The 27,356-nt window shown below is 44.0% G+C and overlaps 1 protein-coding gene across 1 annotated transcript in view; it reads left to right on the top strand.

The window, feature by feature from the left end:
* LOC144781835 (sulfotransferase 6B1-like) overlaps positions 1-27,356 on the top strand; it is a 439,392-nt gene that overhangs the window by 117,535 nt on the left and 294,501 nt on the right. The window contains exon 2 of the mRNA XM_078660865.1: positions 11,184-11,302. Coding sequence (XP_078516991.1) covers positions 11,184-11,302 — 119 coding nt within the window. The remainder of the gene's footprint in view (positions 1-11,183; positions 11,303-27,356) is intronic.

The raw sequence follows: 27,356 nt of genomic DNA, 5'->3' as shown, positions 1-27,356 counted from the left end.
CTAATGTTCCGCAGCACTTATGGGCGCAAGGTCCAACTGATGTAGGTTACATGCAAATCACACCCTATCGTGTGACTCTCAAGCCAGGTGTAGTGTTACCACGAATCAGACAGTACAGATTGCCACCTGAGGCTGTAGCAGCCTTATCCAAAATTATTGACGAGCTTATTGCTCAAGGAGTGGTTGTAGAAACTGACTCCAATGTATGCAATTCTCCGATCATTCCAGTCATGAAACGTACTGATCCAAATGCACCCCCAGTATATCGATTAGTGATTGACCTACGAGAGCTTAATAAATGTATTATTCCGCAGTACCCAGTTGTCCCAGACATCTCTTCCCTATTAACAGCCATTGATTCCGAAGCCACGTTCTTTACTGTAATCGACCTCAAGAACGCATTTTTTAGTGTTCCCATTCATCCAGACAGCCAGTTCCTTTTCGGATTTTGTTTAAATGGAAGGAGCTATATGTTCACACGCGCTCCTCAAGGTTTCACAGAAAGTCCTAGTATTTACAGTCAAGCACTCAAGAGACAACTAGACAACATTCACATGCCAACTGACACTGCCCTGCTCCAGTATGTCGATGATCTACTGATCACAGCCCGTTCTGAACGTGCTTGCGAGCAAGCATCCCTTACAGTCTTGTATTTCCTAGCCGAAATGGGGCACAAGGTGTCCCCTTCTAAGCTTCAATTCTGTGTCCAGCAAGTGGTATACTTAGGACACTTACTGTCCAAGAGGGGTAGGCAGTTGACACCAGACCGTATCCAGTTAATAGCGAGTCTTCCTCAGCCCAAGACCCAGAAGGAGGTACGTGCTTTTATTGGCCTTACTTCTTATTGCAGACAATGGATTCCTCAGTATGCATTTCTAGCCAAGCCACTGATACAGTTAACGACACAGGAGGCAGCCGTATCGACTGTCCTCCCTTGGACATCTGAACATACACTTAGTTTCAATGAGTTAAAGAAAGCTCTATGCCAAGCTCCAGTTCTAGCGACACCGGACTACAGTAAGCCTTTTACACTTTTCGTTACTGAACGCGAAGGTACAGCATTATCTGTTCTCACACAAGATCAAGCAGGACAATACAAGCCCTGTGCTTATTTTTCAAGCACATTAGATCCTGTAGCCCAGGCTCTGCCTGCGTGCCTCAAGTCAGTTGCAGCCACAGCCCTAGCTATCAGACAAAGTGATTCCATAGTCTTAGGACATACCTTGACAGTACAAGTTCCACATTCCGTGGAAGTTCTTTTAAACCGAACACAAACTCAGCACTTGGCAATTGCACGTTTAACAGGTTATGAATTGACACTGTTCCAGCCTCACATAGAAATCAGACGCTGCAACGTTTTAAATCCTGCTACACTGTTACCATCAGTTAATTCAAATCCAGCCACACATGATTGCGTGGAAGTAGTTAACATTACGACAAAGCCAAGACAAGATCTGACAGATACTCCGTTACCAGACCCCGACCTGACACTTTATGTGGATGGTTCATGTATGAGAACAAGTACAGGAGAACTAGTCGCCGCGTATGCAGTGACTACTGACACTGAAGTTATTGAAACACACCGTATTGATACCCTGTCCGCTCAAGCAGCAGAGCTAGTTGCTCTGACACAAGCCTGCATACACGCCAAGAACTTGAAAGTTAATGTTTACACAGATTCACGTTACGCATTTGGAGTTGTACACGACTTCGGAGTGCTCTGGCAGGAGAGAGGTTTCATGACTTCTCATGGAACCAAGATTCAGCATGGTCTCCTTATTCAAGCTCTGTTAGATGCCATACATTTACCGACATCTATCGCTATCATGAAGTGCAAAGCACATACGAAAGTTACTGACCCCATTTCTCAAGGTAACGATCTAGCAGATCGCACAGCCAAGCTCACAGCACAGACTCTAGACATTCCAGTTAACATGACACACACTCCAGATCCGACCACATGTATGACAGTTAAGGACCCTACACAAGATGTCATAGATATCCAGTTACATGCTACTCCCGAAGAAATCAAGAAATGGTCCGAACAAGGAGGGGTCCAGACAGATCAAGGATGGTTAACGAAGGGTAGAGCCACATGGTTTCTCCCCGACTCTATGGTTCAAGTCATTATTAATACCGCACATAGTCCAGCACATTTAGGAGAAAAAGCTATGTTAGACAGTATCCAGAACATTTGGTTCAACAAGCATTTACGAGCTGCAGCCAAGCAGAAAGTCCGTACCTGTATGATATGTTGTCAGTTTAATCCAGGTAAAAGTGTCCCGGTAGAACAAGGTGGATTCCAGCCCCCTGACCACCCTTTTGAAGTCCTCCAGATGGATTATATTCAGATGGAGCGATGTCGAGGTTTCAAGTATGTCCTTGTAGTTGTATGCGCTTTGTCCAGGTGGACAGAAGCATATCCAGTCCCAGATTACACAGCCGCGACCACTGCCAAGCAGTTGGTTCGTGAGTTCTTCCCTCGTTATGGACTCCCTAGAGTCGTATATTCTGACAACGGCCAGCCATTCTCATCTGAACTCATGAAGCATGTTTCCCTTTTGTTAGGGTACCAGTGGAAGTTTCATTGTGTACGCCATCCTGAAGCAGCCGGTCTTGTAGAGAGACATAATCAGACTCTGAAAATCCGTATCGCCAAAGTATGCAAAGAAAAAGGTGTGGACTGGCTAGTAGCTCTGCCAGTTGCTTTATTTTATATGTGCATGGTCGCACATTCCAGATCAGGTCTGTCCCCGTATGAGGTCGTTTTCGGCCGCCCCCCAAACATGTGGGGTACTCCTAGACCCCGAAGTATTACCGATGTTTCAAGTAATATGCTGACAGATTACCTAGCTTCCTTGATGTCTGCCCTCAACTCATGTCGTTCACAGGTTGCCGCCGCATTTCCAGACAATACCGAGGTGGTACCGCATGAAATCGTTCCAGGATCCATGGTATTGGTGAGGAATTTCGACAGATCAAGTCCGCTGGAGCCTCGCTGGAAAGAGCCCCGACAGGTCCTCCTCACCACCCGTACAGCCGTGAAGTTGGAAGGTCGCAAAGGCTGGGTGCACCTTTCTCATGTAAAACAATTTAATGGACTGAAACCCGTCTTAAAGAACATTTCCCAGGATTTGAAGGATTGCCAAAGCATTGTTCTCAAGGACTGTCCCGCAAAAGACATTGCTACAACCCCTCCCCTGTTAGAGAAAACTCCACAACAGGAGTACAAGCTCAAACTCCGGTCTAGTAAAATAAGTCAGTCAGTTTGATTGTCTAAGTCCTCCCCTAGGTGAAACGGTTAGACTGTTTCTGACATGTATAAAATAGACCTCCATAGTGAGAGAGTTAGTCAAAACTCAATCCGATGTATCATTTTTCTATGTTTCATATTATTTCTCAGCATTATGATTTCCTGCACCAGTTATGCATTTTTCTTGTATTTCCCAGTTCTTCATGTAAATAAGTCTGCTAATGCTACAGTAGAGCACACGTTTAGTGATCTGCCTCCTCATGAACTCTCTTACCGCCTCGCTATGCGAAATAACTCATTCATCCGTATGTTACATTACTCACACCAGACCAGCAATGCCACTAATTGTTGGGTGTGTGGTCGACTCCCCCCTTTCCAGACACCGAAGGGAGTTCTGCCACTTTTTCCTTATCCATTTTCACATAATGGTTCGTGTGGAGCATGGTCCACGTTAACGTCATCCTCAACAGATATGTCTTTTCTTAACAATACATGTTTTCCAGACAAGCAAGGTCTTCCCCACAGAACAGGTTTAGATCTAGAAAATGAAGTGTATAATTTAGGTAATTATTCTTCGAATTTCATGGTCCTGAATGTTCAGTCTGATTCCACTCCAGACTTACCTGCTATTTCAGTACTACCAGTCAAAGGCGAATTATGTGTCCAAAATAATGGTTCTGTACATGTAGGACATAGTGATTGTACTACTATTGTCAAGTATAGTGACAGTGGGAAATCTATTTTCAAAGCTTCACGTCATTCTTATTTTATTTGTGGTCAAACTGCATATGTTCGTCTGCCCCTCGGTTGGGAGGGAACCTGTTACATTGCCTTCCTACTGCCACCAGTTTTCCTAGCCCCACCTGATTATCATAGAAACACACATCTAGTACACATTAGACATAAAAGGGAGTCCCCAATTGTCGATTATACTGAAACTGCTCTAGAACAGTATACAGATTTCAACAGAGGTTTCTTTTTCTTTATCGGACCTATCCAGAATAGTAAGCTAATCCGTAGGTTAACCAGAACCCTCGAAGCTGTAGTAAATGAGACTGCCTCTGCTCTAGGTAATTTAACTGAAGAGCAATCTGCTATGAGATTTGTCGTTTTACAGAATCGTCTCGTCCTTGACGTCATACTGGCCGATAGGGGCGGGGCCTGTAGAGTCATCGGATCTAGTTGCTGCATTTTCATTCCAAATAACGCGCCGTCTGTTTATTCAGCTATAACCAGACTCCATAAAATTGCCCATCTGATACACCAAGATCCAGGCACCTGGACATGGTCCGGTTGGTTTTGGAATATAATTTCCGCATGGGGATGGAAAATATTGTCCTTCCTAGGTATTGCAGTAGCGATCATATTCAGCTGCTGCCTCTGTATACAATGTGGCCCTGCGATTTGCGGCATTTGTGCTACCTCTTGTATTCCTAGTCCCAAGCCCCGTTCTAAATCCCGTTCCAGGATAATTCGAGACGAGCAAATGATACTGTATGAAATGATAGACGGTATCATGAAAATTGATGTTTCCTGATGGAAACGTAGTGACAAGGAGGGAATGTGGAAAAGTAAATTTTGCCATGTTCTGTGTCCCTACGTGTCATCCATCATATGTTATGTGTGCATGATTAAATATGCATATGCATTCCCCATGTTCGATTAATGACGCAATTATAGTTGTGTCCATCTCTAATATGCCCGTTTCTAGTCCTCGTGAATACTACGAATATCAGGCCTATGTAAAGTTACGTTGCCACGTTTCTCAGTGTGCACGTTATTCCATTATAAAGTCCCCGTTTCTAGGCCTCAAAAAGGGCCTGGACACCAGATTCAGCTCCTGTCTCCTGAAACCTCGCTGAGGAGCGATACAGCCCCCACCTGTATCCTCGACCCTTCACTTACTTCCTGCCTTGCAGTGCCCGGTCCAGCCTGGCTCTGCCTCTGAGTCTGCCAAGAGTATGTTATAGTTCCAGTTATCAGTTCAGTCCTCCTTCTCTGCATTCCTAAGTTACTGAACTGCATCAATAGTTTCCGTCATTGTCTAGCCTTCACGTCTCCACGTTAGAGAAATACTGCATTTAATGGTCATTTAATATTCTTCATCACGTACTACATGTAGAATAATGCATGCTCCAGTCTTAGAATCAAGTCAGCCTTTCCCCTCCTGACTTCTAGTTTATATCAACATGTTCTCTAAACATCAGATACTAGATACTGTTTAGGTACATGTCGCCCCGACTCTCCAGACTTCAGTCTCTGCTCCTAGCACAGAGTTCATAGCCCCCAGTTTCTCCTAGTGATACGTCATTGCTAGTTTGCGCGCACCATCAGGTTAGAGGTCCCGGCTCCTCAGGTAGCCCCCTCCATGGTTTCCGCCCCATTCATGACATATTCTGTTACGTTTGCATAACATGTCTATGTATACGCCCCGTTACACCTCTTTTTCACCCTTATCTTTCGCGACTGCTACGCGTCACCCCTTTTGCTCCACCCACTGCTACGCCCATTGCAATGTAATGCTATGTGTTTGCGCTATGTATATATGCTCATGTACTGTTATTAAAAAGTTATCCTTTTCCTTGTCCCGATCCTGACACCAGCAGCGCTGCTGGGCCCTGCCATCCTATTCCTATGCAGGTTGTCCTGTTCCTGTCCTTTATGCTGTAATAAACCTGCGAAACTCCTACTACCTCGAATCTTGACTCTTATTTATTGAGCTATCTGTTATTCATTTATACATTCAAAAATAGGGTATTATTTATTTATTTACCACACTGGGACACTGCCTTTAGCTTCACAATAATAGTTCAACTGCATTTTCCTCCAGCTGCTCTTGACCCTCAGGCTAGCAACGTGTAGTCCAAAGGTTACTCAGTAAAGTGTTGTCAGTAGAAACTCAGAACTTCACCAAACACCCAATAATACATATCCACAATGAAAGCATCTCTGGCCCGTTGTGAACTGGATATTGCTGTAAGAAGGCCTATTAGTGTCAAACAGTGTAAAGCTTCTTAAAATGGTGTTCATCATGGAGTTCACATTGTAAAACACCTTTTTGCATTCTTCAGAGAATTTATAATTTAAATCCCCTTTCTATATACTTGTTACAAGGTTACACCATGCAAATCCCCTTCCTGCTGTTTTGACTCCGGGTCTGTGTTAATTAACTATGTCTTTATCACACTGGCATAGCTAGGGGGGTCCGGGGGGCAATATTTTTGAGGCAGCCGCGGCACTGGAGGCCCGCCGCGGCCGCCTTTATAATTTATTTGGGAACGAACACTGACTGTTCCCAAATAAATAATAAAGGCGGCCGTGGCCGCAACGGGCCTCCAGTGCCACGGCCGCCCGCGGCCCAGTCAGTAAAGCGTCCCGACAAAGTGAATATGCTGCAATGGAATCAGCAGGCTGAATTGTTCCTTGTTGTCAAGCTCTTGCCAAAAGAGTGACAGTAATCTAAAGGCTGTGCTGCAAATATCGTGGAGGGTCCATTTTCAAAAGCCAGTAGTTGAAGTATGGGTACAGGGGCACAGCTTTCATGTGCCTTTATCTTCATAAACACCCTCGGGGCAGAAGGTTGTTGCCACTGCCAATTAGAAATGGAGATCTGTCACCTGCAAATTCAGAGAAAGAGCCAATCTGTGAAGTCAAGTGCGGAAAAGATATGTTGGAAGGCCACCAGGTTCAACTTCTCGTTTTTCCATAACTTGTTCAAGAACCTGAGGTTGAAAACCTCCCCCTTCTTCAAGACTACGATATGCTGAATAGCAACCATGACCCTTCTGCTGGGAGATTACAAATTCGATCGCTTGCTGGCTAAAAAGGAGGAGTTCTTTTTAATCACTATGGGCCTCATTTATGAGGTTTTGCCGTAGGGAAGCGCAGCAGGCCTTCCTGCTGAGCTTCCCTACGGCAAAAGAAAAAGGCAGGAATGCGCCGTATCTATAAGATACAGCGCATTCCTGTCCCTTTCCCCTGCACCAGCGCACAACGGGCTGCGTGTGCCGGCGCAGGCACCTTTGCACAATGGTGCAAGGGTGCCTACTTTGCGGGTATGATTATTTTTGTACAGGAAGGGAAACCTTCCTGTCCAAAAATAATCACAAGAGGCTTTTCCTCTTTCTATGTGTGCTGCAGCAGCACACATAGAAAAAAGAAAAACGAGGAGAAATAAAGATATTTCTCCCCGTTGCGCCTCCCCTACGCCTCCCCTGGGGTGGCGTAAGCTTTTGGCACTGCCTCAGATTTACAATTCCTCGTAAATCTGGGGCAGTGTCAAAAGGCCATGGATGTTGCTGTGAAAGCCCCCAGCAACACCCATTGCACGCCCCTTTAACGCAGAACACTGCGTTAAAGGGACTGATATTTATCAGGCAGAATTAAGCCCAAAAAAGTGGCTTAGTGCTGCCTGATAAATATCACGCAGGCTTCTGCGCCACGGAACGTCACAAAAAGTGACGTTCCGATGGCGCAAGGGGCCTCATAAATGAGGCCCTATATTTTTATGGGGGAGGGCAGGAGAGAAGTCCTTTACAAATGGGAAAGAATAACTTAAGGACACCAGATGTAGACCACATTAGTCCGAGGTCCTTGTCTAACACTGCATAGGAAACCTTGCTACTTGGTCCAGCTGGTGTTTTGCGGTGCAGGATCAATTGGCCAAGTAGGCTTCACAATGGTAGGAAGGAAGAGGAGGAAGGAGAAATGTCTTGGATTTTCAGCCCAGTCTGAACCTCTACGCCTCTGAGCGCGGCCGCATCAAAAATATTGCCGCCTGGGGCAGACCGCCCCCTCCTAGCTACGCCAGTTAGGGTTAACACAGTTCGAATCGAACCACCCCTGCCTGCCTGCCGTAGAGACCCTGCATGGAGCGAGTGAGGTAAGAGGTCAGAGGAGAGCAGCAGCAGGTTCAGAGGGGTGGGTGGCTGAGTCTGTGGCTTCAGTGGTATCAAAAAGACTTGGAATGACACTGCGTAGAGAGAGAGAATGAGGGATCAGTAAAGATAGGCAGAGAGAGGAAGGTTGTTTGAGATAAATAGCCAGATGTGAGATGAGGAGAGAAAAATATCATGTTCCCGGTGGAGTGGGATCTTCAAAGGTAGGGGCCTTGGGCAATTGCACACTTTGCCTGAGGGTGAGTTCGCCCTGCTGGAATGTAATCTACTGATCTGCAGGTCACACAAAGAGCAAATGTTTACCTTCACAAACCAAGCACCAATGTGGATAGTTTTTTGGCGTGGTGCTGCTGGGAAAAGCAGAAAAACGTCAGTGTACATGGGTGCTTCAGTGACCACATTGCTCGTCCTGTGGCTCAGAGAGTTACCTTCTCTTTTGTACTGCCAGTCACCGGTGTATTCAACTGTGTAGCCTTTGACCGTGTCATGTATGTGCATGTAACTTGCATGACCGAGGTAACTATTAGCGGCAATACTACGTGTCTCTCGGACATCTTTCAAGTACTCGCCGTCCTTTTTCCCCAGCACACACCCCCCCCCCCGCCCCAAGGGGCGGCAATCTGAGGGATAGCCCCGGGCGCCACAAACTCTAGCTACGCCTCTGCTTTATCAGTTATAAGCAATGGAAATAGTTTATAGGCAGGCTTAGAAAACGGCTGCCCATTCACATGTTTCTTAAGAAGATCAACAAAGGGGTGTAGTCACAGTCCTGAGTCTTTCTTGTTGCTGGATGCAAACATGGAACCAGGTACTCGTCAAAGTGGTGTGGGTTAGAAACCTAGAACTCCACACAGCACACAAGAACTCTTAATAATTCAATATCTATACCAGTGCTTTTACGTTTAAAAATAAAAGCATAATTTATTTTCACACGAATAAATATAACTTAACTTTACAAATCTACACAATAAAAACTAACCCCCCCCCCTGCCCCTTGTAAGCTAGAAACCTGTGTAAGGAGGACTCTCAGCATCGAACAATGTACAACTCTTTATCACTATATTTGTAGCTCAGTTCACAATGCAAACCCCCTCCCTCTTGTATTTGTCAAAGAGATAACCACCTAAAGCCCCTTCCTATTGTATCTGTCATAAAGTTACACCAATCAGAGCAACTCCCTATTGTATTTGACATAGTGTATCCGATAATACTGTCTCTATCAATTATAAGCAAAGAATGTATTTCAAATTCAGGTTAATGCAACTGCTTCCCAAGCAAAAGAGTATCAAGACGATGAAACCAGGCCAAAGCCAGTGCCCCGGTGCCGCCTTCCTGTAGGACCAACACTGAGCACTAAGTACACCCTTTTCGCAGATGCCACGTAGGGTAGAGAAAGGGCATTCCAAGGCCTACTCAGGCTAGTGGTGTGGGGTAGAACCTCAGTAGTCCACAAAACACCTAATAATAAATCATTGTCCAGCCTTTCCCTTAACCTTTAAAAATAAAAAGGAATGTAATGCACACAGAACTAAACATAATGCTACACATGCACACATTGAAATCCGATCCCCCAAGCTTTTCCGGGACTACAGATCTGCATAAAGTGGTCTCTCCTTGTTAAACAAAGTAAATCCTCTTTTGACTTTAAGATTTCCTTGTAATACTCCTGCCTCCTCTATTTGTCACAGGGCGCACAAAGCAAACCTCCTTTCCTTTGTATCTATCCGAGAGGTCACAGTGTAAAACACATTCCTGTTGAATTTGTCAGAGTCCACTATGCACACCCCCTTCCTGATGTGTTTGGCAGACGGTTCACAATGTAAAACACCCTCCTACTGTATTTGTCACCGAAGTATAACATGCATATCACCTTTCTATTGTTATTGACTTGGGGTCTGTGCTAACGATGTCTCTATCAGTAACCACTAATGGAAATACTTTTCCGTTTCACCCAAGCTGAGCACCAGGGGCTCCTTGTTAGCACTTGACTTTCAGGGTAGCAGGGCAAGCAGTACAAAACTTACTCTGTGATGTCGTGTAGGGTAGAGGCTCAAAACACCAAAAAAACACAATAAAACTCTGTAAATCAATGCCCAACAGCTGCTTTACCTTTAAAAAATTTTTTTTACTTTAGTTCACACACAACTAAAAAATACTAAGCATGACATTGCAAAGGTCACAATGACAAGCAGTCCTCTCTACCCCTTCTGGAATAGAGATGTGTCTAAAAAGGTCTCGGTGTTAAACAATGTGAAGCTGCTGTCTGTAGTGTTTGTTACGGTGGTCACAGTGTAGAGCCCCTGCCTATATCAAAGATTTAACAATGTTAAACTCTTCTGGTGTATTTGTCAGAGTTAGTCAGTGAAATCAATAATGGGAACTCTTCCCTATTGCATTTGACATGAGGTCTGCAGTACCAATGTAGCATTTGTGTGCAAAGAAATTACTTTTCAAACAGAATAACGCAACCTCTGCCCAATCAAGATGTTGAAGGGAAGACGATCAACATACAGGTGTAACTACCCCTTCCCCCCCACCACCTTCTATACTGCGTTTGAAACTTTTTTGTGATTACATGAGCTCTGGCTGAAGTTTGTTGTCAAGCTAGAATTAAAAAAATATTTTAGCGAAAATCTATTTCCTGTAAATTGTAAGGAAAGAAGTGACTTATCCAGTGTTAAGGGGAAGAGCGTTGTGTGTCTCCACGGTGAAGATAAGGATTGTAACAAAGACGGTGTATGAGATGGTGGTACATTAATACAGCCTGAAATTATTTTGAAACTACATATTTATGGAAAATTTGACCATCAGTGTCCTCTATGCATACACAATGTTTTTGCTATGTACTTTTAATCACTGCTTTTAAGACCATTACACAGAATTTTTCCCTTTGCTGTTGCAACCACTTGTTATTCAGAAAGTGACTTTTGTTACCCACTGTGAACGTTCACATATTTCTGATGTATTCAGCATAGTATGCTCAAACGTTTCACATTGCGACTTAAACCGACTTTGTTCATTTGTCACAATAGGCTTCAACTGGGCCTTCCAGCTCTTGACAAGTATGGCTCCCATGGTTAACAAAGAGGTGGAGGGACACATTGACAAAGTCATACCACTTCTGGAATTCGGGAAACCGGAGAAATTCAAGGTTTGTAGTGAACACTTGCCTGTGGTCAGTGGTAAATATACCCACAAGTTGGATTTTGGGACAAACCCTTGGCAGTTGAATTGGTTTTGCAAGGACGTCGTGTAATTATAGATTGTGTGTGTTTGTGTGAGCATGTGTGTATTTATACCTTATCTGTTGTAGGCTTTGCTTCTACCAGGCAAATAAGTTACCTCAGTGCTCTTCCTGTACTATGATTCACGCTGGCCATTTCGAAATCGAAACTGTGCTTAATATCCCCAAAACATTTCACTGTGAGCCAAGAAACTACCCAGAAAACATCCAAGTGAATTAGGATTTCATGGATTCTAGCGTGCCTACTATATGACTTCCATAAGAACCTCAGTGGTATTCCTAAACAGGCTTACTTCCAGTTTTTAAGGTCTAGCAGAGAGTTTCTTACTTGATGCAATCTGTTAGGTGGGGTATCCTGGTGTTTGGATATTATCGGTGCAGCCAACCCAACCCCTGGTTGATATCAGGACCCCCATGGTAGGTTCAGCCTTTGGTTGACTTAATTTGCCAGTCTTGTCATAGGAAGTTTGCCACTTTGCTGTTTAATGAATGCAAGACATAGAGCATATAGCCCTGCCAGCTATCACTCATCATGGGCTAGTCTAATACAGTCTTCTGTTACCGTATATAAATATTTTGTCACCTGTTTGAGAGCATCTGCACTGCATCACTTTCACACAAATACAGCTGCACCTGAAAAAAATCATAATATTCAGTGTTTCACTGTCACTGAAGTAAGTCGCAAGTATTTCTTTCAGCTGGTGGTGTGAGAGACTTCAAGCTGGGTTCTTGGAGATGTCACGTTATCCGGCTAATGTGACAGCCTCCTACCTAAGACTGATGGGCTTGACTGCACTGGGATTTGGACTGCAGAGTCATGAGGTCTGACTGGCATTGCACTGCCAGGCCCTTCAAATGACCATGCCATGGATCTTGTGGTTGCAGAAAGAACAATTGACGGACAGAATGTTGAACAATGTCAAACATTCACCCCAGTACAGAGATTTGGACCTAAATTCAAGAGTCTTTTGCTCCCCATGCCATTCCAGTTTATGAAATAAATCTTTTATTCGTTTTCACAACATCAGAACATCATGTATGCCTATAACCATTGGCCAGCATTGAATTGAAATGCATATGGAAAACAACACAGCTATGCGCCTAGAAACCAGGGGGCCGGCAGCGATTTTGAAGATAGCAGTATCATGTGTACCATAATTCGTGTCAGTGGAAAGCAAACTGCCATGTCCATGCCAAATCCTATAGAACGTAAAGAGGGACAGAAGAAAAAGAGAATCGGGATTACAGACAAGGGGAAATGTCCAGTAACCACGTAAAGAAAACCCCATCCTCCACCCATCCCTCCCCACCACTGGCATCTCCTCCACACCCAGAGTCACTCCTATATCATGCCTCTATTGTGTATCGCCATCAAATTCCTTTTCCATCGCATCTTTACACGCCCTCGTCCTGGGTGATGCAAATGAGGAGTAGAATTCGTAGGAACCTAGGGCAAGTGACCTTCCTGAATTCTTTGCTTAATGTTGTGATGAATGGTACCCAAAGTTCTGTGTATGTTTCGGCTTTGTTATCTGCCATCATAGACAAGCGCTCCATTGCTAGCACAGTCCACAGCCTTCTCAACCATGCTGTGTATTCCGGGACCATGTGGAACCCCAGTGGACAAGTAGTTCTAATCTTGCAGCATAAAGGGCTACTGCCATCTGTCTCCCTCAAAGTGAGCACAAGGGAAAGGTCAGGGGATTGGGGAGACCTATCAATGCATAGGACAGGAAGCACAGGATATCAGTATTAAAGGCTTTGTTTATGTCCTGGAGAATCAGTTCCCATATCTTACCAGTTTGGGACAGTGCCAGAGTAAATTAGTTGGGACGCTTGGAAATATCTTGACATCACAGGGATCCCCATACCCCCCTCCTGATTTACGCTTCCTAATCTGATGACGACTGAGTCGTGGATGTTTCCCACCCCGTATGAAGCTGTTGATGACTCATTGCCAATTACGTAAGTTAGCCGTGGGTGGGGAGGGGGGGACAGTTTAAAAAATATACAGTATGCGTGGCATGATCGTCATCTTGACTGCGGCGATACGTTCTGCCTGTCCGATTCCATCTGGCTAGGATTTTAGTGATTTGCTCCTGAAGTGGGCCTTAGATAGCCGCTAGCGTTTTCTCAGGAGTACGCGCCAGCAGGATACCTAGGTATGGTATATGCTCTCTAGCCCAGGTGAAGGGGAATGGTCTATTCAAGGCCACTACCGTTTCAGGGGTGGTTGAGAGATTTATGATTTGCGACTTAGAGAGGTTTACTTTGAACCCAGACACCCCACTAAAACTACTGAATTAGTCTACCAAGGCCGGGAGAGAAGTCACAGGATTCGTCAAGGGTAGGACCACATCATCAGCGTATAGACCTATGGTATGTATATCTGCCCCAGGTGAATCCCCAATATAAATGGGTTGTCTCTAATTCTTTGTGCGTTCGGCTACATATATAGGGCAAATAGTAGTGGGGACAGAGGGCATCCCTGTCTTGTTCCTCTGTATATAGGGAAGGGCCCGGAGGAGTATCCATTGACTCTGATAGAAGCTCTGGGCATGTTGTAAATGCATCTTGTCCAGTCAAGGACTAAAGCTGTGCTTCTTCAACATTGCTAAAATTTCGTAACTTATCGACTAAAGCTGCAGTTCTCAGCCATGAATATTTTGCCATCCGTATTCACTCCTCAAAGCCGAATCGGCGGAGTGTATCAAATAGGAACGGCCAGTGGACCCTATCAAAGGCCTTCTCTGCATCACCAGAAGGAAGGCCTCCTCTCAGGAGTGGCTGATAAGGTCTGTGAGGTGTAGGAGTCATTTTGTATTATCCCCACATTGTCTAGACAGGATAAACCCAGCTTGATCCAGGTCAATTAGACCTACCATGTATGAGTTAATGCGGGTGACCAGTATGCTCGTGAATATTTTTGCATCCACGTTGAGCAATGAGATGAGGCAATAAGAGGCACAATCCAAAGAGTACAATAAAGTCAAAAAGATCAGTAGTGTGGGCAAGAGTCGGCTGCACCGGTATAGTTATTCTCAATTTATCTAATGCTGCAAAAATGCTCAACCTGACGTGACCCCACTACTTAGAAGTCACATATAAGAGCAATCCAGTCCCTCTATCGATAAACAAAAGTACAGTAAATGTCTTTCAATCCATACAATTCCAAAAAAGTATAGCGAAGGGAGTCTTGAAAGGTCTTGCATTCAAATGTTTATTTTATTCACAATTAAAGTTCATGAATCCATACATCAGCTCAGCCAATGCGTTTTGTCCCACATGGACTTCCTCAGGGTCTGGTTTTAACCTTTGTTAATGCATAGAAATTATCTTTCTCCAAATCTGTTATCAATATATACACTGGGATTCCCCCGTAGCGTCTCATGGGTTTGGAGGATAATTACCTTCAAAGTAAAATCTGCTGTGTGCAGAGATAAAGTTGTTGTACCGGTCTTCTATCTGGATCCGCCTAAATAAATTGGGTGGGGCCTACCTGCGTCTCTCCGGGCATAGAGTGCCACAGCTGCGGCCTGGCGTGGCCCTCCGTCAGACGGGCAGACACCGCCATCCACCAGTCCAACCCGGAGCCTCACCGCTCCACACTCTGGGCTCCAGCTTCAGATGCCAGGAGACGCCCAGCAACGTCTCGTCACGGTCTCCTGAGCCCTCCACTCAGGTAGGTCAGTGATGTGTGGAGGTGGCCCCCACCTCTGTATGTCCTGCCTCATGTTGGAGCCTATTTCGGGAGCTTCAATATCCTTTGCTGATAGCCCCCACCCCCCGACTCTGAGGGAGAGCTGCAGGCCACAGTCGCGTTTCACGGTCGGCCTCACCGCTCGACACACCAGACTGCCGCCCCCAGGGGTCCAATCCACCTCCACTGGGTTCCGCTTGTGCCTCACTTACTCCGCAGTCCACAATCACTCCCGGGGGTCACGAGAGAGGGACAGCTGGGCTAGTTTTAAGTGCTTATGGTCACAACGGCTCGTAGCGACTAGAAAGCACGTCCTAGCCATCCACCATCTTGGCCACGCCCTCCTCTGCTATTCCAGTTTTTAAACCCAGCCATATGTAAATCAGTCTTGACCCTGCTGCCCATGGGAACAGTCCAGCCCAAACTGCCAGGCCAGATTGTCCCTGGACCGGAAACAAGCATCCTGGGACCGGTTTTGGAGTATCACCCCTCATCAGCCAGGCTAGCTTGAGTCTAGTGGTATGGAGAGCATGGGGCCCACGTCTGGGCATACCCATTCCATTCGGGGTGACAAATGCAAAAAGAACAATTGATGGACAGAATGTTGAACAATGTCAAACATTCACCCCAGTACAGAGATCTGGGCACAAATCCATTGTTTTTTGCCCCCCATGCCATTCAAGTTTAAACTCAGCCACATGCAGATCAGCCTTGACCCTTCTCCCCATAGCAACAGTCATTTGTTGCTGCAGCATATGGATCTTGTGGTGTCCTCACAGCCTAGCAATCGGCACCGGGAGCCATTGGAAAAGATTTTACAGCAATGGCCAAGCAGGGTAAAAAGAAATTTAAGGTCCACGATGGAATGGATCAACATTACTACTGTCCCGGCAGCATCATCTTAGAGCAGGAGTCTGTAGCTACCTCTGAGTTCCTCCAGGTGTAAGGATTGTTTGCTTAAGCTAAGGGGGCTGTGTCAGAAGCCTCTGTTTACTTCTTATACACATATCTTATACTCATATGGAACCTTAGAAATGCAATCTCTTCTTGCCGCCCATCCTAATTAGCTGACAACCCGAAAAAATTAGTCCTGATACCTTTAGAACAAAAGGAGGAAAAAAACAAGACGGGAGGCTAGGAAGCACTGGTGGGAGAGAGGATGGTGAGTGGTTGTCAGGAAGATCAAAATAGAGAGAAGGAGAGAAGAAAACAGTGGAGAATATGGCAAAAGAGGATAGAGAAATAAAGGAGAGAGTTGATGGGCAAAAGGCCAGTTGGAAGCGGAGCGTCCTGGCTATCCAAGGAACATCAGGTACGTTGACCATGGGCAGATTTGTGGTGCCCCCCCACTCAGCCTCTCGATATCGCCGCGCCTCACTGCTGGGGCCCACAGCCTACTTCTACCATCCCCCCCCCCCCACGAGCCAGGACTGAACCACCAGTAATTTCCCCTTCCCATCCATAATGGCTCAATTGTAGTAGGTTAGTTACTCCACGGCTATTTCCAACGCGGTCAGTGTCACGAGGGCCTTTCCATTACCACTGGAAGCGCTGTGAGCGCTGTTTGGAGGGAGCGGTCAGTGCTGCTACAGACTATTTTGGTGGGGGAAAGTATTTGCCGATGATATCGTGCTGGAGTTCTGGGAGCCCTTGTGTTCCCTGCTACCTTTCACAAGCAAGCGCCTGCAGCAGATTTGACGCGCAGAGGCGCTATCCCCTCTGTACGATGCCTTTCACAAGCAAGCGCCTGCAGCAGATTCGGCGTGCAGAGGCGCTATATGTAGAAATCCCCTCAGTACGATGCCTTTCACAAGCAAGCGCCTGCAGCAGATTTGACGAGCAGAGGCGCTATGACTCTGGAGGCGCCTCGCCTGCTTATGGCGGTTACTTCTCCAACGGGCGGTTTTTCTCTCCATCACTAACCCCCCCGGAAGACATGCGGACACTTGCCCTGTCCTCCCGCCACATTACTGCATAGATTATCCCCCTTGCCTGACCTCAAGATAGCCACCTCAGTTGGTCACTCGACGATGCTTGACCACTCCTGGACAATCTAACTGGTCATCGACCTGAACTTTATCACATCCCTCACCTGACCTTTATCCCGCTCTCCCTCCAGGACATGTACTCTTTGAACTTTCCCTCGACCGTGGAGATGCTGCTATCTGACTGAGGTCTGGTGGAGCTACCTGTTGGCTGAAGAGGAGATGGGCTATGGATTCCCGCCCGGCCGTCACCTACCCAGCCGGACTTTGGGCAGACTTTTCTTTGTCTCTCTGTCGTATCCCCCTCCTTCCGATTCACCCTACCCCCTTCCCCCTGTACGCTCCTTTCTTCTCGTCTTCTATCCCTTTTATGTTTTTCCGTTGAGACCTAGCTATCTGACCAATGCCCGGTGGAGCTACCTGATAGCTGAAGAGGAGATGGGCTTCAGATTCCCTCCCGGCCACACCAACCCAGCCGGACCTTCGTCTCTCCGCCGTATCTATACTTTACCCCCTTTACCTTCCTCACTCCATTTTCCTTTTCTTCCATGCTCTTTAAAAGGTTTTACTGGTATCCTTGGTAACCTGTAACTAATGTATGTTTGCAACTATGTGGAACCTTATGTAAAGCGCTCTGATACCTTTGGGTCTAGTCAGCGCTATATAAAACTCTTTAAATAAAATGAACGAATAAATAAATAAATAAATACCAATCCAGCAGACAGGGGGCACATTTCTTTGCTTGCACCAGAGCCAATGGAAGCCTTGCTAAGCCACAAGGAAGAGAGACTATGGGAGGTGGTGATGAGTGACAAGAGAGAGGCAAAAAAGGGTGAGACAGAATATTTGGAAGAAAAAAGGAAAAACAACATAGGAGGAAGAAAAGGACACCTAGCTAAGCAAAGATAAAGAAACAATAGATAGGAGGTGGGCAAGGGAGATGAGGAAAATTGAGGAGAAAGGAATGGTACAGTGAATGGAGAGGAAGGCATACAAATAAATGCAGAAATAGGATGTGTGAGGGAATAAAAAGAAATTGGGCAATAGGATGCGTGCTATGATGACAGTGAGGGTACTCAGACAAAATATCGAAAATAAAATATCGTAAAGACAAAATATCGAAGTTAAAATATCGAAGGTAAAAAATATTGGGAAGCAAAAATATCGGATACAAAAATATCGTAATAGGTAAGTAAGTATAAATATCGATAATAATAATATCGTATGACAAAATATCGACAATACAAAATATCGTGTAGAAATGGAAAAAATAAATAGTATAGGAAAAAATATAATAATTGTACATAAAAAATTGATAAAAAGGTCTATATTAAAAAATTAAAATATATTTAATAAAATTATTTTTTTTTTAAAAACCTATCTAGTTTTAGGAGCGGGTAATTGGGTTTATAGGGGATAAGGGTGGGGAGTGTATTAAAATGTATGTAAAAATACATAAAATAATAAACAATATGAAAAAAAATATAAAATGTAAAATAATATTTAAATTATTAATATTAATAAATAATAATAGATATCAAGTTTTAGGAGCGGGTTATTGGGTTTATAGGGGATAAGGGTGGGAAGTAATTTAAAAATAATTAATAAATTAATATATGTTTGTAAAAATTTTTTTTTAATAATTAATTGGTAAATAATTAATATTAATTAGTTAATTAATTAATATAATTGTGTACATTATTTTATATAATAATTAATTGGTAAATAATGAATATTAATTATTTAATTACTAATTATAATTTTGGACATAATTTTAAATAATAAATAATTGGTAATTAAATAATAATAATTAATTGGTAATTAATTAATATTAATTAGTTAATTAATTAATATAATTTTGTACATAATTTTAAATAATAATTAATTGGTAATTAATTATCAATAATTAGTTACTTAATTAATATAAATTTTTACATAATTTTAAATAATAATTAATTGGTAATTAATTAATATTAATTAGTTAATTATATTAATTAGCTTCATTTAGTTAAATATATATTTTTTACTTATTGTAAATTAATTAGGACAAATTAATATTAATAATTAAATTTATTTATTTACAGCTAATGTGCTAATATATTTACTTTATTGTTATTGTTAATTAATAATTAATTTGTAATTACATAATAATAAATATTTTTGGGTAAAGGAGTATTGTTAGAGTTCAGGGTCAGTTTTCAGTTTTTGGGTAAAGGGGTATTTTTAGGGTTCTGGGTCAGTTTTGGGTTTTTGGGTAAAGGGGTATTTTTAGGGTTCTGGGTCAGTTTTCAGTTTTTGGGTAAAGGGGTATTTTTTGGGTTCAGGGTCAGTTTTCAGTTTTTGGGTAAAGGGGTATATATAGGGTTCAGGGTCAGTTTTGAGTTTTTGGGTAAAGGGGTATTTTTTGGGTTCAGGGTCAGTTTTCAGTTTTTGGGTAAAGGGGTATTTTTAGGGTTCAGGGTCAGTTTTGGGTTTTTGGGTAAAGGGGTATTTTTAGGGTTCAGGGTCAGTTTTCAGTTTTTGGGTAAAGGGGTATTTTTTGGGTTCAGGGTCAGTTTTCAGTTTTTGGGTAAAGGGGTATTTTTAGGGTTCAGGGTCAGTTTTGGGTTTTTGGGTAAAGGGGTATTTTTAGGGTTCAGGGTCAGTTTTCAGTTTTTGGGTAAAGGGGTATTTTTTGGGTTCAGGGTCAGTTTTCAGGTAAAGGGGTATTTTTAGGGTTCAGGGTCAGTTTTGGGTTTTTGGGTAAAGGGGTATTTTTTGGGTTCAGGGTCAGTTTTCTGTTTTTGGGTAAAGGGGTATTTTTAGGGTTCAGGGTCAGTTTTGGGTTTTTGGCTAAAGGGGTATTTTTAGGGTTCAGGGTCAGTTTTCAGTTTTTGGGTAAAGGGGTATTGTTTGGGTTCAGGGTCAGTTTTAATTTAATGTACGCTGGATTTGGTATAGTAATAATTAAATTATTAGAGTCCAACATATACTCACATTTAATATACAGTGCAAAATTTCTAATAAGATTGTTACATTATAGTAAGATAATGATACAAATTGTTCAACATGATTGTAGAAACATTATTTTTATTTATGTTTCACAAATAAAATGTTATTTCATAACAAAAATATTTTTATTACATATGGTTTTATAAACATATTTTATAAACACAATGATAAGCAACTATACAGAAGCATTATTATTTTCATCCTTTTTGTAAAAAAAAGAAAATTATTTATTATCTCTTTTACATATTGTAATTTCAGAAAGAAATGTAGAAATAACAAAAGTATTTTTTCCACTTCATTTCAATACATCAAATATTTATTATATAATTCACACATTTTTTACACATTTTTCAATTATTATAATTTGTGACAATGTACTTATATTTCTAGACATTGTTAACATAAATATTATTCTTTTTTTAATATGTATTTATTACATTCATTTATATATTTGTTAATCAAATCATTGTAGGATTAAAGTAAATATTTCTTTACAATAATAGAAACTTAATGTTTATTTTTGCCTATTTAGTTAAGTATAGATATTATATTTTATACTTGGGACTATTTTATTGCATTTGGGTGCTTTATTTTGTAACCGGGTCAGGTCGTTTTGGGTTATTTGGAAGAAGGGCTGATCGCGGTTGGGAGACACTTCACGTCGCTTCAGGTAAGGTTTATTTTATATGTTTTATGTGTATTTTAATGATGTTTTGAGATTAGTGACCTTATATTTTGTGTTGTTGAATGTGAGGGAGTTATGTTTTAGATTTCGAAAACAGATAATTACTTATGGTATATACACGTAGTGTTAGTTAGTTAAATCATTATATATAGAGTGAATTTTAGTCTTTTACGGTATATCTACAAGTGAAATCATCAATTTTAATATGTTTGTACCTAATTACTAGCTAATTAATGTGGGTGGGAATGTCTGTTTTCTATGTTTTTGTCATAGGTGTACGCTACATCGGAAGTTCCGTTTTTTTTAAAGGAAGTGTTTGTTTGTTTAATTCAACACTGCTTTACAAACACTTCTTTACATTTTTCGGTTTTGCTGGAGCGATTCTTTCTATTTTTCCAATTTTTCGGGTTTTTTATGGTTATTCGATGGCTCTGGACAACGTGGATGTCTTAATTTTGGAACAGTTGTATTTTTACATTTTTTTTGGGGTTAATTTTGCACTACCTGGATTACTTTGGTGGAGAAGGACGTTATTGGATTGACAACATGATTGGTAAGTCCTTGCTTTCTTATTTTGTGTGGGTGGGTAATGTTATTTTTATTATGGAATTGTTTTTTACTTGTTATTTAGTTTTAATGTGTGCATATATTATAATAATATCTCTATATATTGCATACATTAAATACTTTAGAAGCTCACGTTACATATTTTTGCATACTTAGGTGATACTTTTAGTGTTTTATAACATTTTGGGAATTAATTAGAGTAGTGTTTTGGCAATGATGTTTAGGTATTCTATGCCTTTTGTACTAGGGTAAAGTTTAACTTGTTCTTCCAGGTACTTGTGCATTTGTTAATTTTGCTTTGATGTTTTAGGGACAAGTTCAGTTACAGATTGGTCCATTCTTAAATTCCTGGTAGCTCTGTTCTTTCTGTAGGCATTTAATGAAATGTTCTAGAGTTTGTTTGGTTTTGCCAGTTGATTGTACAAATGCATTGTGCCAACCTTCCACTGCATTGTTAGTTTTTGATTCTCCGTTAAGGGTACTTCTGTAAACGTTCCACCAGGGTATGAGGAATTTGGGATTTCGTCTGTGGCCAGATCTGTGGAGTCTGCCTACCCAGGTGTCTTCAAAGTAGTCGAGAAATGGACTTAATTTAGCTTCATTTTGTTTGTAGAAGGGGCTGTCAATAAGAATGTTGTAGTGTTCAGCTACGTCTGTTTCAGGGACATAAGCAAGTGCAATGAGTTTTTTAATTTGGAAAGCAAAAGATGAGTTTGTAGCATATTCGACACTTAGGGTAGTTTTTTGAAGGTGTCTCCATAAACACTGGTTTAAATGATAATAGCAGCCTTGAATGCAGGTATGGGGGTGGATTTTTAGGATAGTTGAGAGCATTGCTTGCTCAAAATCAAGAATGATTTTTTCAGGAGAAAAATCATTAGTTTTTTGTTTAATTATATTTATTAATTCCATATATGTGGAATTATTTTTGTTTGGTAATAGTGCATATAGCAAAGGTATGTTGCAGTTGTGGTAGAGGCCATGTATTGTGTATAATTGGAAAAATGGTTTGGGACAGATGTTAAATGTTCCATCCATCATCCAATGTTGGCTTTGCTGCAGTTTAACTAAATTCATATTGGTACCAAAAATTATAAGCCTTTTGTCATTGTTTTCGTTGTCGTAAACTATAAATGGTTGTTTATTTAAAGTTATTATTTGGTTAGCAGTTAAATTTATATCCTGATATGTTCTGGGAGATGGTGTTGTAGCAGTAGTAGCTTTTTTAGTTCGTGCTATAGTTCTTTTTAAGGAGAGGATATTTGGCATTTGAGTTGTGGCAGTTTTTGGGATTTTAGGAATGGCTTCTTTTAAAATGAAATTTGTTTGCTTTTGGGAACCTGTACTAGCTTCTTTTATATTTTCCAAAGCTGTTCTAACTTCTATTTCAGTAACATTAGGTGGATGATTGTGTTCCCTAGTATACAGTACTGTAGCTTCTCTAGTTGTTGCTCTGCCATAGCACTTGTTAGAATAATATTTACAACATTTCCAATTAACTTTCATGCCATATTGCTTTTCTTGTGTATAAGTGTAACCCATGTAGCATAGTAATAGTTTTCCTTTCTGGCTGGTCACAAATTCGGCTCCTTCGGTCATTTTGTACTTTGTATATCTATAAAATATATATATAATAGTTAATGTCAAATTAAATGTGATAAATAATCTATGTTAGTGATAAGTAGGAATGTTTATACTTACGTGTTTTAGAATTTACAGCAAAATTAGGAGTTGCTTGCTTCTTTTGTTGGGGATAATTGTTTGTGATGTTGTTGTAGCTGTTATGAAAAACATGAAAGTAGTATATTATTAATTAATGTTTCGGTACATTTGCAATGTTAGAGCTCATTTCTACTACAAAAGTGTATCTTCATGATTCACATTGTGAAGATACTTACATATTTTTTTAGGTTGGTCTTTGCCAGTATAGTTGTTTCTTCAGCTTCTGGAGAGTAGTTTGTAGTGTTATCTTAAATAAAAAAGGAACATATGTGTTAGAATAATCACCATGTTGGTATGTTTTTTAATAGATTATCTGGTAATTATGTTCTTTAATATACTTACTTTGTGATTAGTATCTTTATTATTCAGAATGTGGAGTTCTGTATTATGGAGTCGATTAGGATGGCGGACGGAAATGGGTACTGTCCGCCATGGTGGGGGAAATTTTACTCCCGGCTGCGCCGCGGAGATTCCGCGGTTGGGATTAGGATAATCATGTCACGAAACTCCGACCGCGGCGGACGTATCATAACCAACACCGTCCGCGGTGGACGGAACACATCCAACTCCGTCCGCGGCGGACGGAGTCCAATGAACAACCACTGCCGCGGACGGAAATGACCGCGGAAAATAACACATGTACCGCCATACCTGTGAATACTCCGTGGCCGCAATTAGGATAAATCCGCCCGTACCACGGAACTCACAGCCATCCACGTCCGCGGCGGAAAGAATGCTACGATAACCACAGCATCACTGCGGAAGGCCAACACGCACAACATCCCTAGCGGCAAACAAATGTTAGAAAGTGTACCGCAAGTCCAAAGCAAACATACGAACATTGACAACGCCCCCCCCACACACCAACACCAAGCACAAGCCACCATGACACGTCCCAATTATCCAATAATGCACACTAGTCAACACGCCCACCTACCACCTGACTGCCAACAACCATTGAGACACGACTATAAAATGACACCCACACACTACCACAATCCTTTGCATCACAGCATTGCTGCCAGCAAGAGGCCCAATTCGAGATACTGCAAACTCACATAGAAGACACCCACCCACCACCCTACCACACCCACCACACAAACACCCACCACACAAATCCTACACATCACACACCACACACCTGCACCCCCCAACTCACTCAACTCACACACTGAGCACCACACACCATGGCACCCAAAAAAAAACCTACATTCACGGAGACAGAGTTGAGGGTAATGGTAGATGAAATAATCCGTGTTGAGCCCCACATCTTCGGGGCCCAAGTCCAGCAGACGTCCGTGGCGCAAAAGAACCACATGTGGGACAGGATCGTCACTCGGGTGAATGCGTCGGGGACTGTGCCGAGGACGAAGCATGACATTCAGAGGCGGTGGCATGACCTGAAGACCAGGGTGAAGGGCATCCGAGCTAAAAACTTTGCTAGAGCCAATCATACTGGCGGTGGCACACCCCCGGAGCCCATACCCTACACCGATTGGGAGGAGAAGGTGCTGGTGATACTACACCCAGAGAGCCTAGACGGACTTGACGAAGGAGAAGAGGCCGGTGAGTACAAACCAAGCACCACGATCAGCACGACATGGTCAGGCTCACACAACTGAGAAGAAACATCTCCTACGCCCCAACCCATGCACGTTGGACACCAACTCACTAACATGTCCATGGCTCCCAACAGGCCCCCATGTTCACGGGGAGGGTGGTGGTGGTGGAGGGTGGGGTGTGTGAGAGGCCCAAACTACAACTCCCAACAGGCCCCCATGTGCACGGGGAGGGTGGTGGTGGTGGAGGGTGGGGTGTGTGAGAGGCCCAAACTACAACTCCCAACAGGCCCCCATGTGCACGGGGAGGGTGGTGGAGGGTGGGGTGTGTGAGAGGCCCAAACTACAACTCCCAACAGGCCCCCATGTTCACGGGGAGGGTGGTGGTGGTGGAGGGTGGGGTGTGTGAGAGGCCCAAACTACAACTCCCAACAGGCCCCCATGTTCACGGGGAGGGTGGTGGTGGTGGAGGGTGGGGTGTGTGAGAGGCCCAAACTACAACTCCCAACAGGCCCCCATGTTCACGGGGAGGGTGGTGGAGGGTGGGGTGTGTGAGAGGCCCAAACTACAACTCCCAACAGGCCCCCATGTTCACGGGGAGGGTGGTGGTGGTGGAGGGTGGGGTGTGTGAGAGGCCCAAACTACAACTCCCAACAGGCCCCCATGTTCACGGGGAGGGTGGTGGAGGGTGGGGTGTGTGAGAGGCCCAAACTACAACTCCCAACAGGCCCCCATGTTCACGGGGAGGGTGGTGGTGGTGGAGGGTGGGGTGTGTGAGAGGCCCAAACTACAACTCCCAACAGGCCCCCATGTTCACGGGGAGGGTGGTGGAGGGTGGGGTGTGTGAGAGGCCCAAACTACAACTCCCAACAGGCCCCCATGTTCACGGGGAGGGTGGTGGTGGTGGTGGAGGGTGGGGTGTGTGAGAGGCCCAAACTACAACTCCCAACAGGCCCCCATGTTCACGGGGAGGGTGGTGGTGGTGGAGGGTGGGGTGTGTGCGACAGGAAACAGAAATGTCTACAAATCTATATAACCATGTAATGTCCACATTACTGACCAGCTCTATCTTGTCCCTCAGGTGATCGTCAACTGACTGGGGAAACCAGTACCCGGCTGCCAGCCTCGCCTCCCACACCTACAGGACTCTCTGGTGACGAGGACACAGGCAGCTCCGGTGCGGAGGATGGAGCGGGACCAAGCACGCAGCCAGGGCCATCTGGCTCACAGGGACTCCCGGGACCGACCAACGTCGCATGTGTGACTCCAGCGACACCTGTCTCTGTGATCTGCACAGTCCCCACCACCACCAGTACCACCAGTACCACCAGTACCACCAGCACCACGACTCCTGCCGGTGCCACCCAGCATAACCCAGCGCACGACGCTGGTCCATCGGCCTCACACACAAGCAGGGTGAGTGGGCCACAAACACAGGCAACGGGACATCAGCCAATCAGGCGAGCCACACACCGCCGTGCAGAGGAAGGACAGCTACCCCATCCAGTGGCACAGTCCCTACAAGCCCTTGCCAGGTGCCAGGCGTCATACGACCGGTCCCAGGCAAACGCTGATCGTGCACACCAGGACTCAGTGGACAACACCAACATCCAGCGCGAAATCTCTGGCATCCTTGGCCAGATGTTGCAGATCATGGGCCAGCAGGCAACGATGTGGAGGGAATGGGTTGGCCGGAACAACCCCCCCCCTCCACCAAGTGTCGTAGCGCCACCGCCACCGTCACCTCCGCCTCCACCGCCACCTCCGCCTCCCCCGCCACCGTCACCTCCGCCTCCACGGCCGCCACCACCACCTGTGCCCCTGGCGACGGATGTGGCCCATCAACAACCTGCCCTCCCAGCTGACTCTGTTCCACCTCAGAGACGGAGGGGCCGGCCGAGGCAGGAAGTGGCTGAGAGCAGTGTTGGAGCGCCATCCACACGCTCCAAGAGGGGACGACCATGACAATGTCACAGCCTGTGCCAGACATTCACCCAGCTAAGTATCCTGTCCCACAGACAATCATTCCCACTGGTCTGCTGGACTACCCTGACACCCCCCAATGTGGTGTCAGCACGGACATTTCATCTGCCATTACCTTCAACTCCAACTCCCTCCACCCCACTTACTTGTAAATATTCACCAGCACAGAAGCACAACCTGTAAATAAATTGCACTTACTCACACAATGATGTTTTGCCTCCATGTTTATTCACATGATTGCCTTCAGAAACAGACGTAAACAGGTTCAGGGATCATAGTCGTACATGATCATGGCGCTGCGGGAGTGACCTAGAGAAAATCAGAGACAGCAAACACACGTCAGGAAACAGATTCACACACATCACAACACAATGCACAGCAACATTACACAAACGACAACCATCACAAAAGCATGGGATGAGAGCACACACATCATGGAGACTTGTATGTCCAAAGACATGAAGACACACATATGCAACCATCACAAACAACACCCAGCTGATGAACCCCACATCCACACAACACCAGCAAACATACATGAGGCATTGTCAACCGCCACTAGAGGTAGTTACTCACATTCAAGGGAAGTAGCGATCTATGAGCTGGCGCCTCTGGTCCACACCTTCCTCCTCACCACTATCCTCATCAGTCGACATGGGTGGGATGGGAGGCCGAGGAACTTCTTCATCTTCAGGGTCCAACAGCAGTTCAATGTCATTGCGTACTGCCAGGTTGTGGAGCATGCAGCAGGCAATAACGATCCTGCATA

This window comes from Lissotriton helveticus, chromosome 9 (genome assembly GCF_964261635.1).
Source record: "Lissotriton helveticus chromosome 9, aLisHel1.1, whole genome shotgun sequence".
NCBI classification, from domain to species: Eukaryota; Metazoa; Chordata; class Amphibia; order Caudata; family Salamandridae; genus Lissotriton; species Lissotriton helveticus.
The sequence above is the reverse complement of the archived record's forward strand: the minus strand, read 5'-3'. Positions and strand labels throughout refer to the sequence as shown.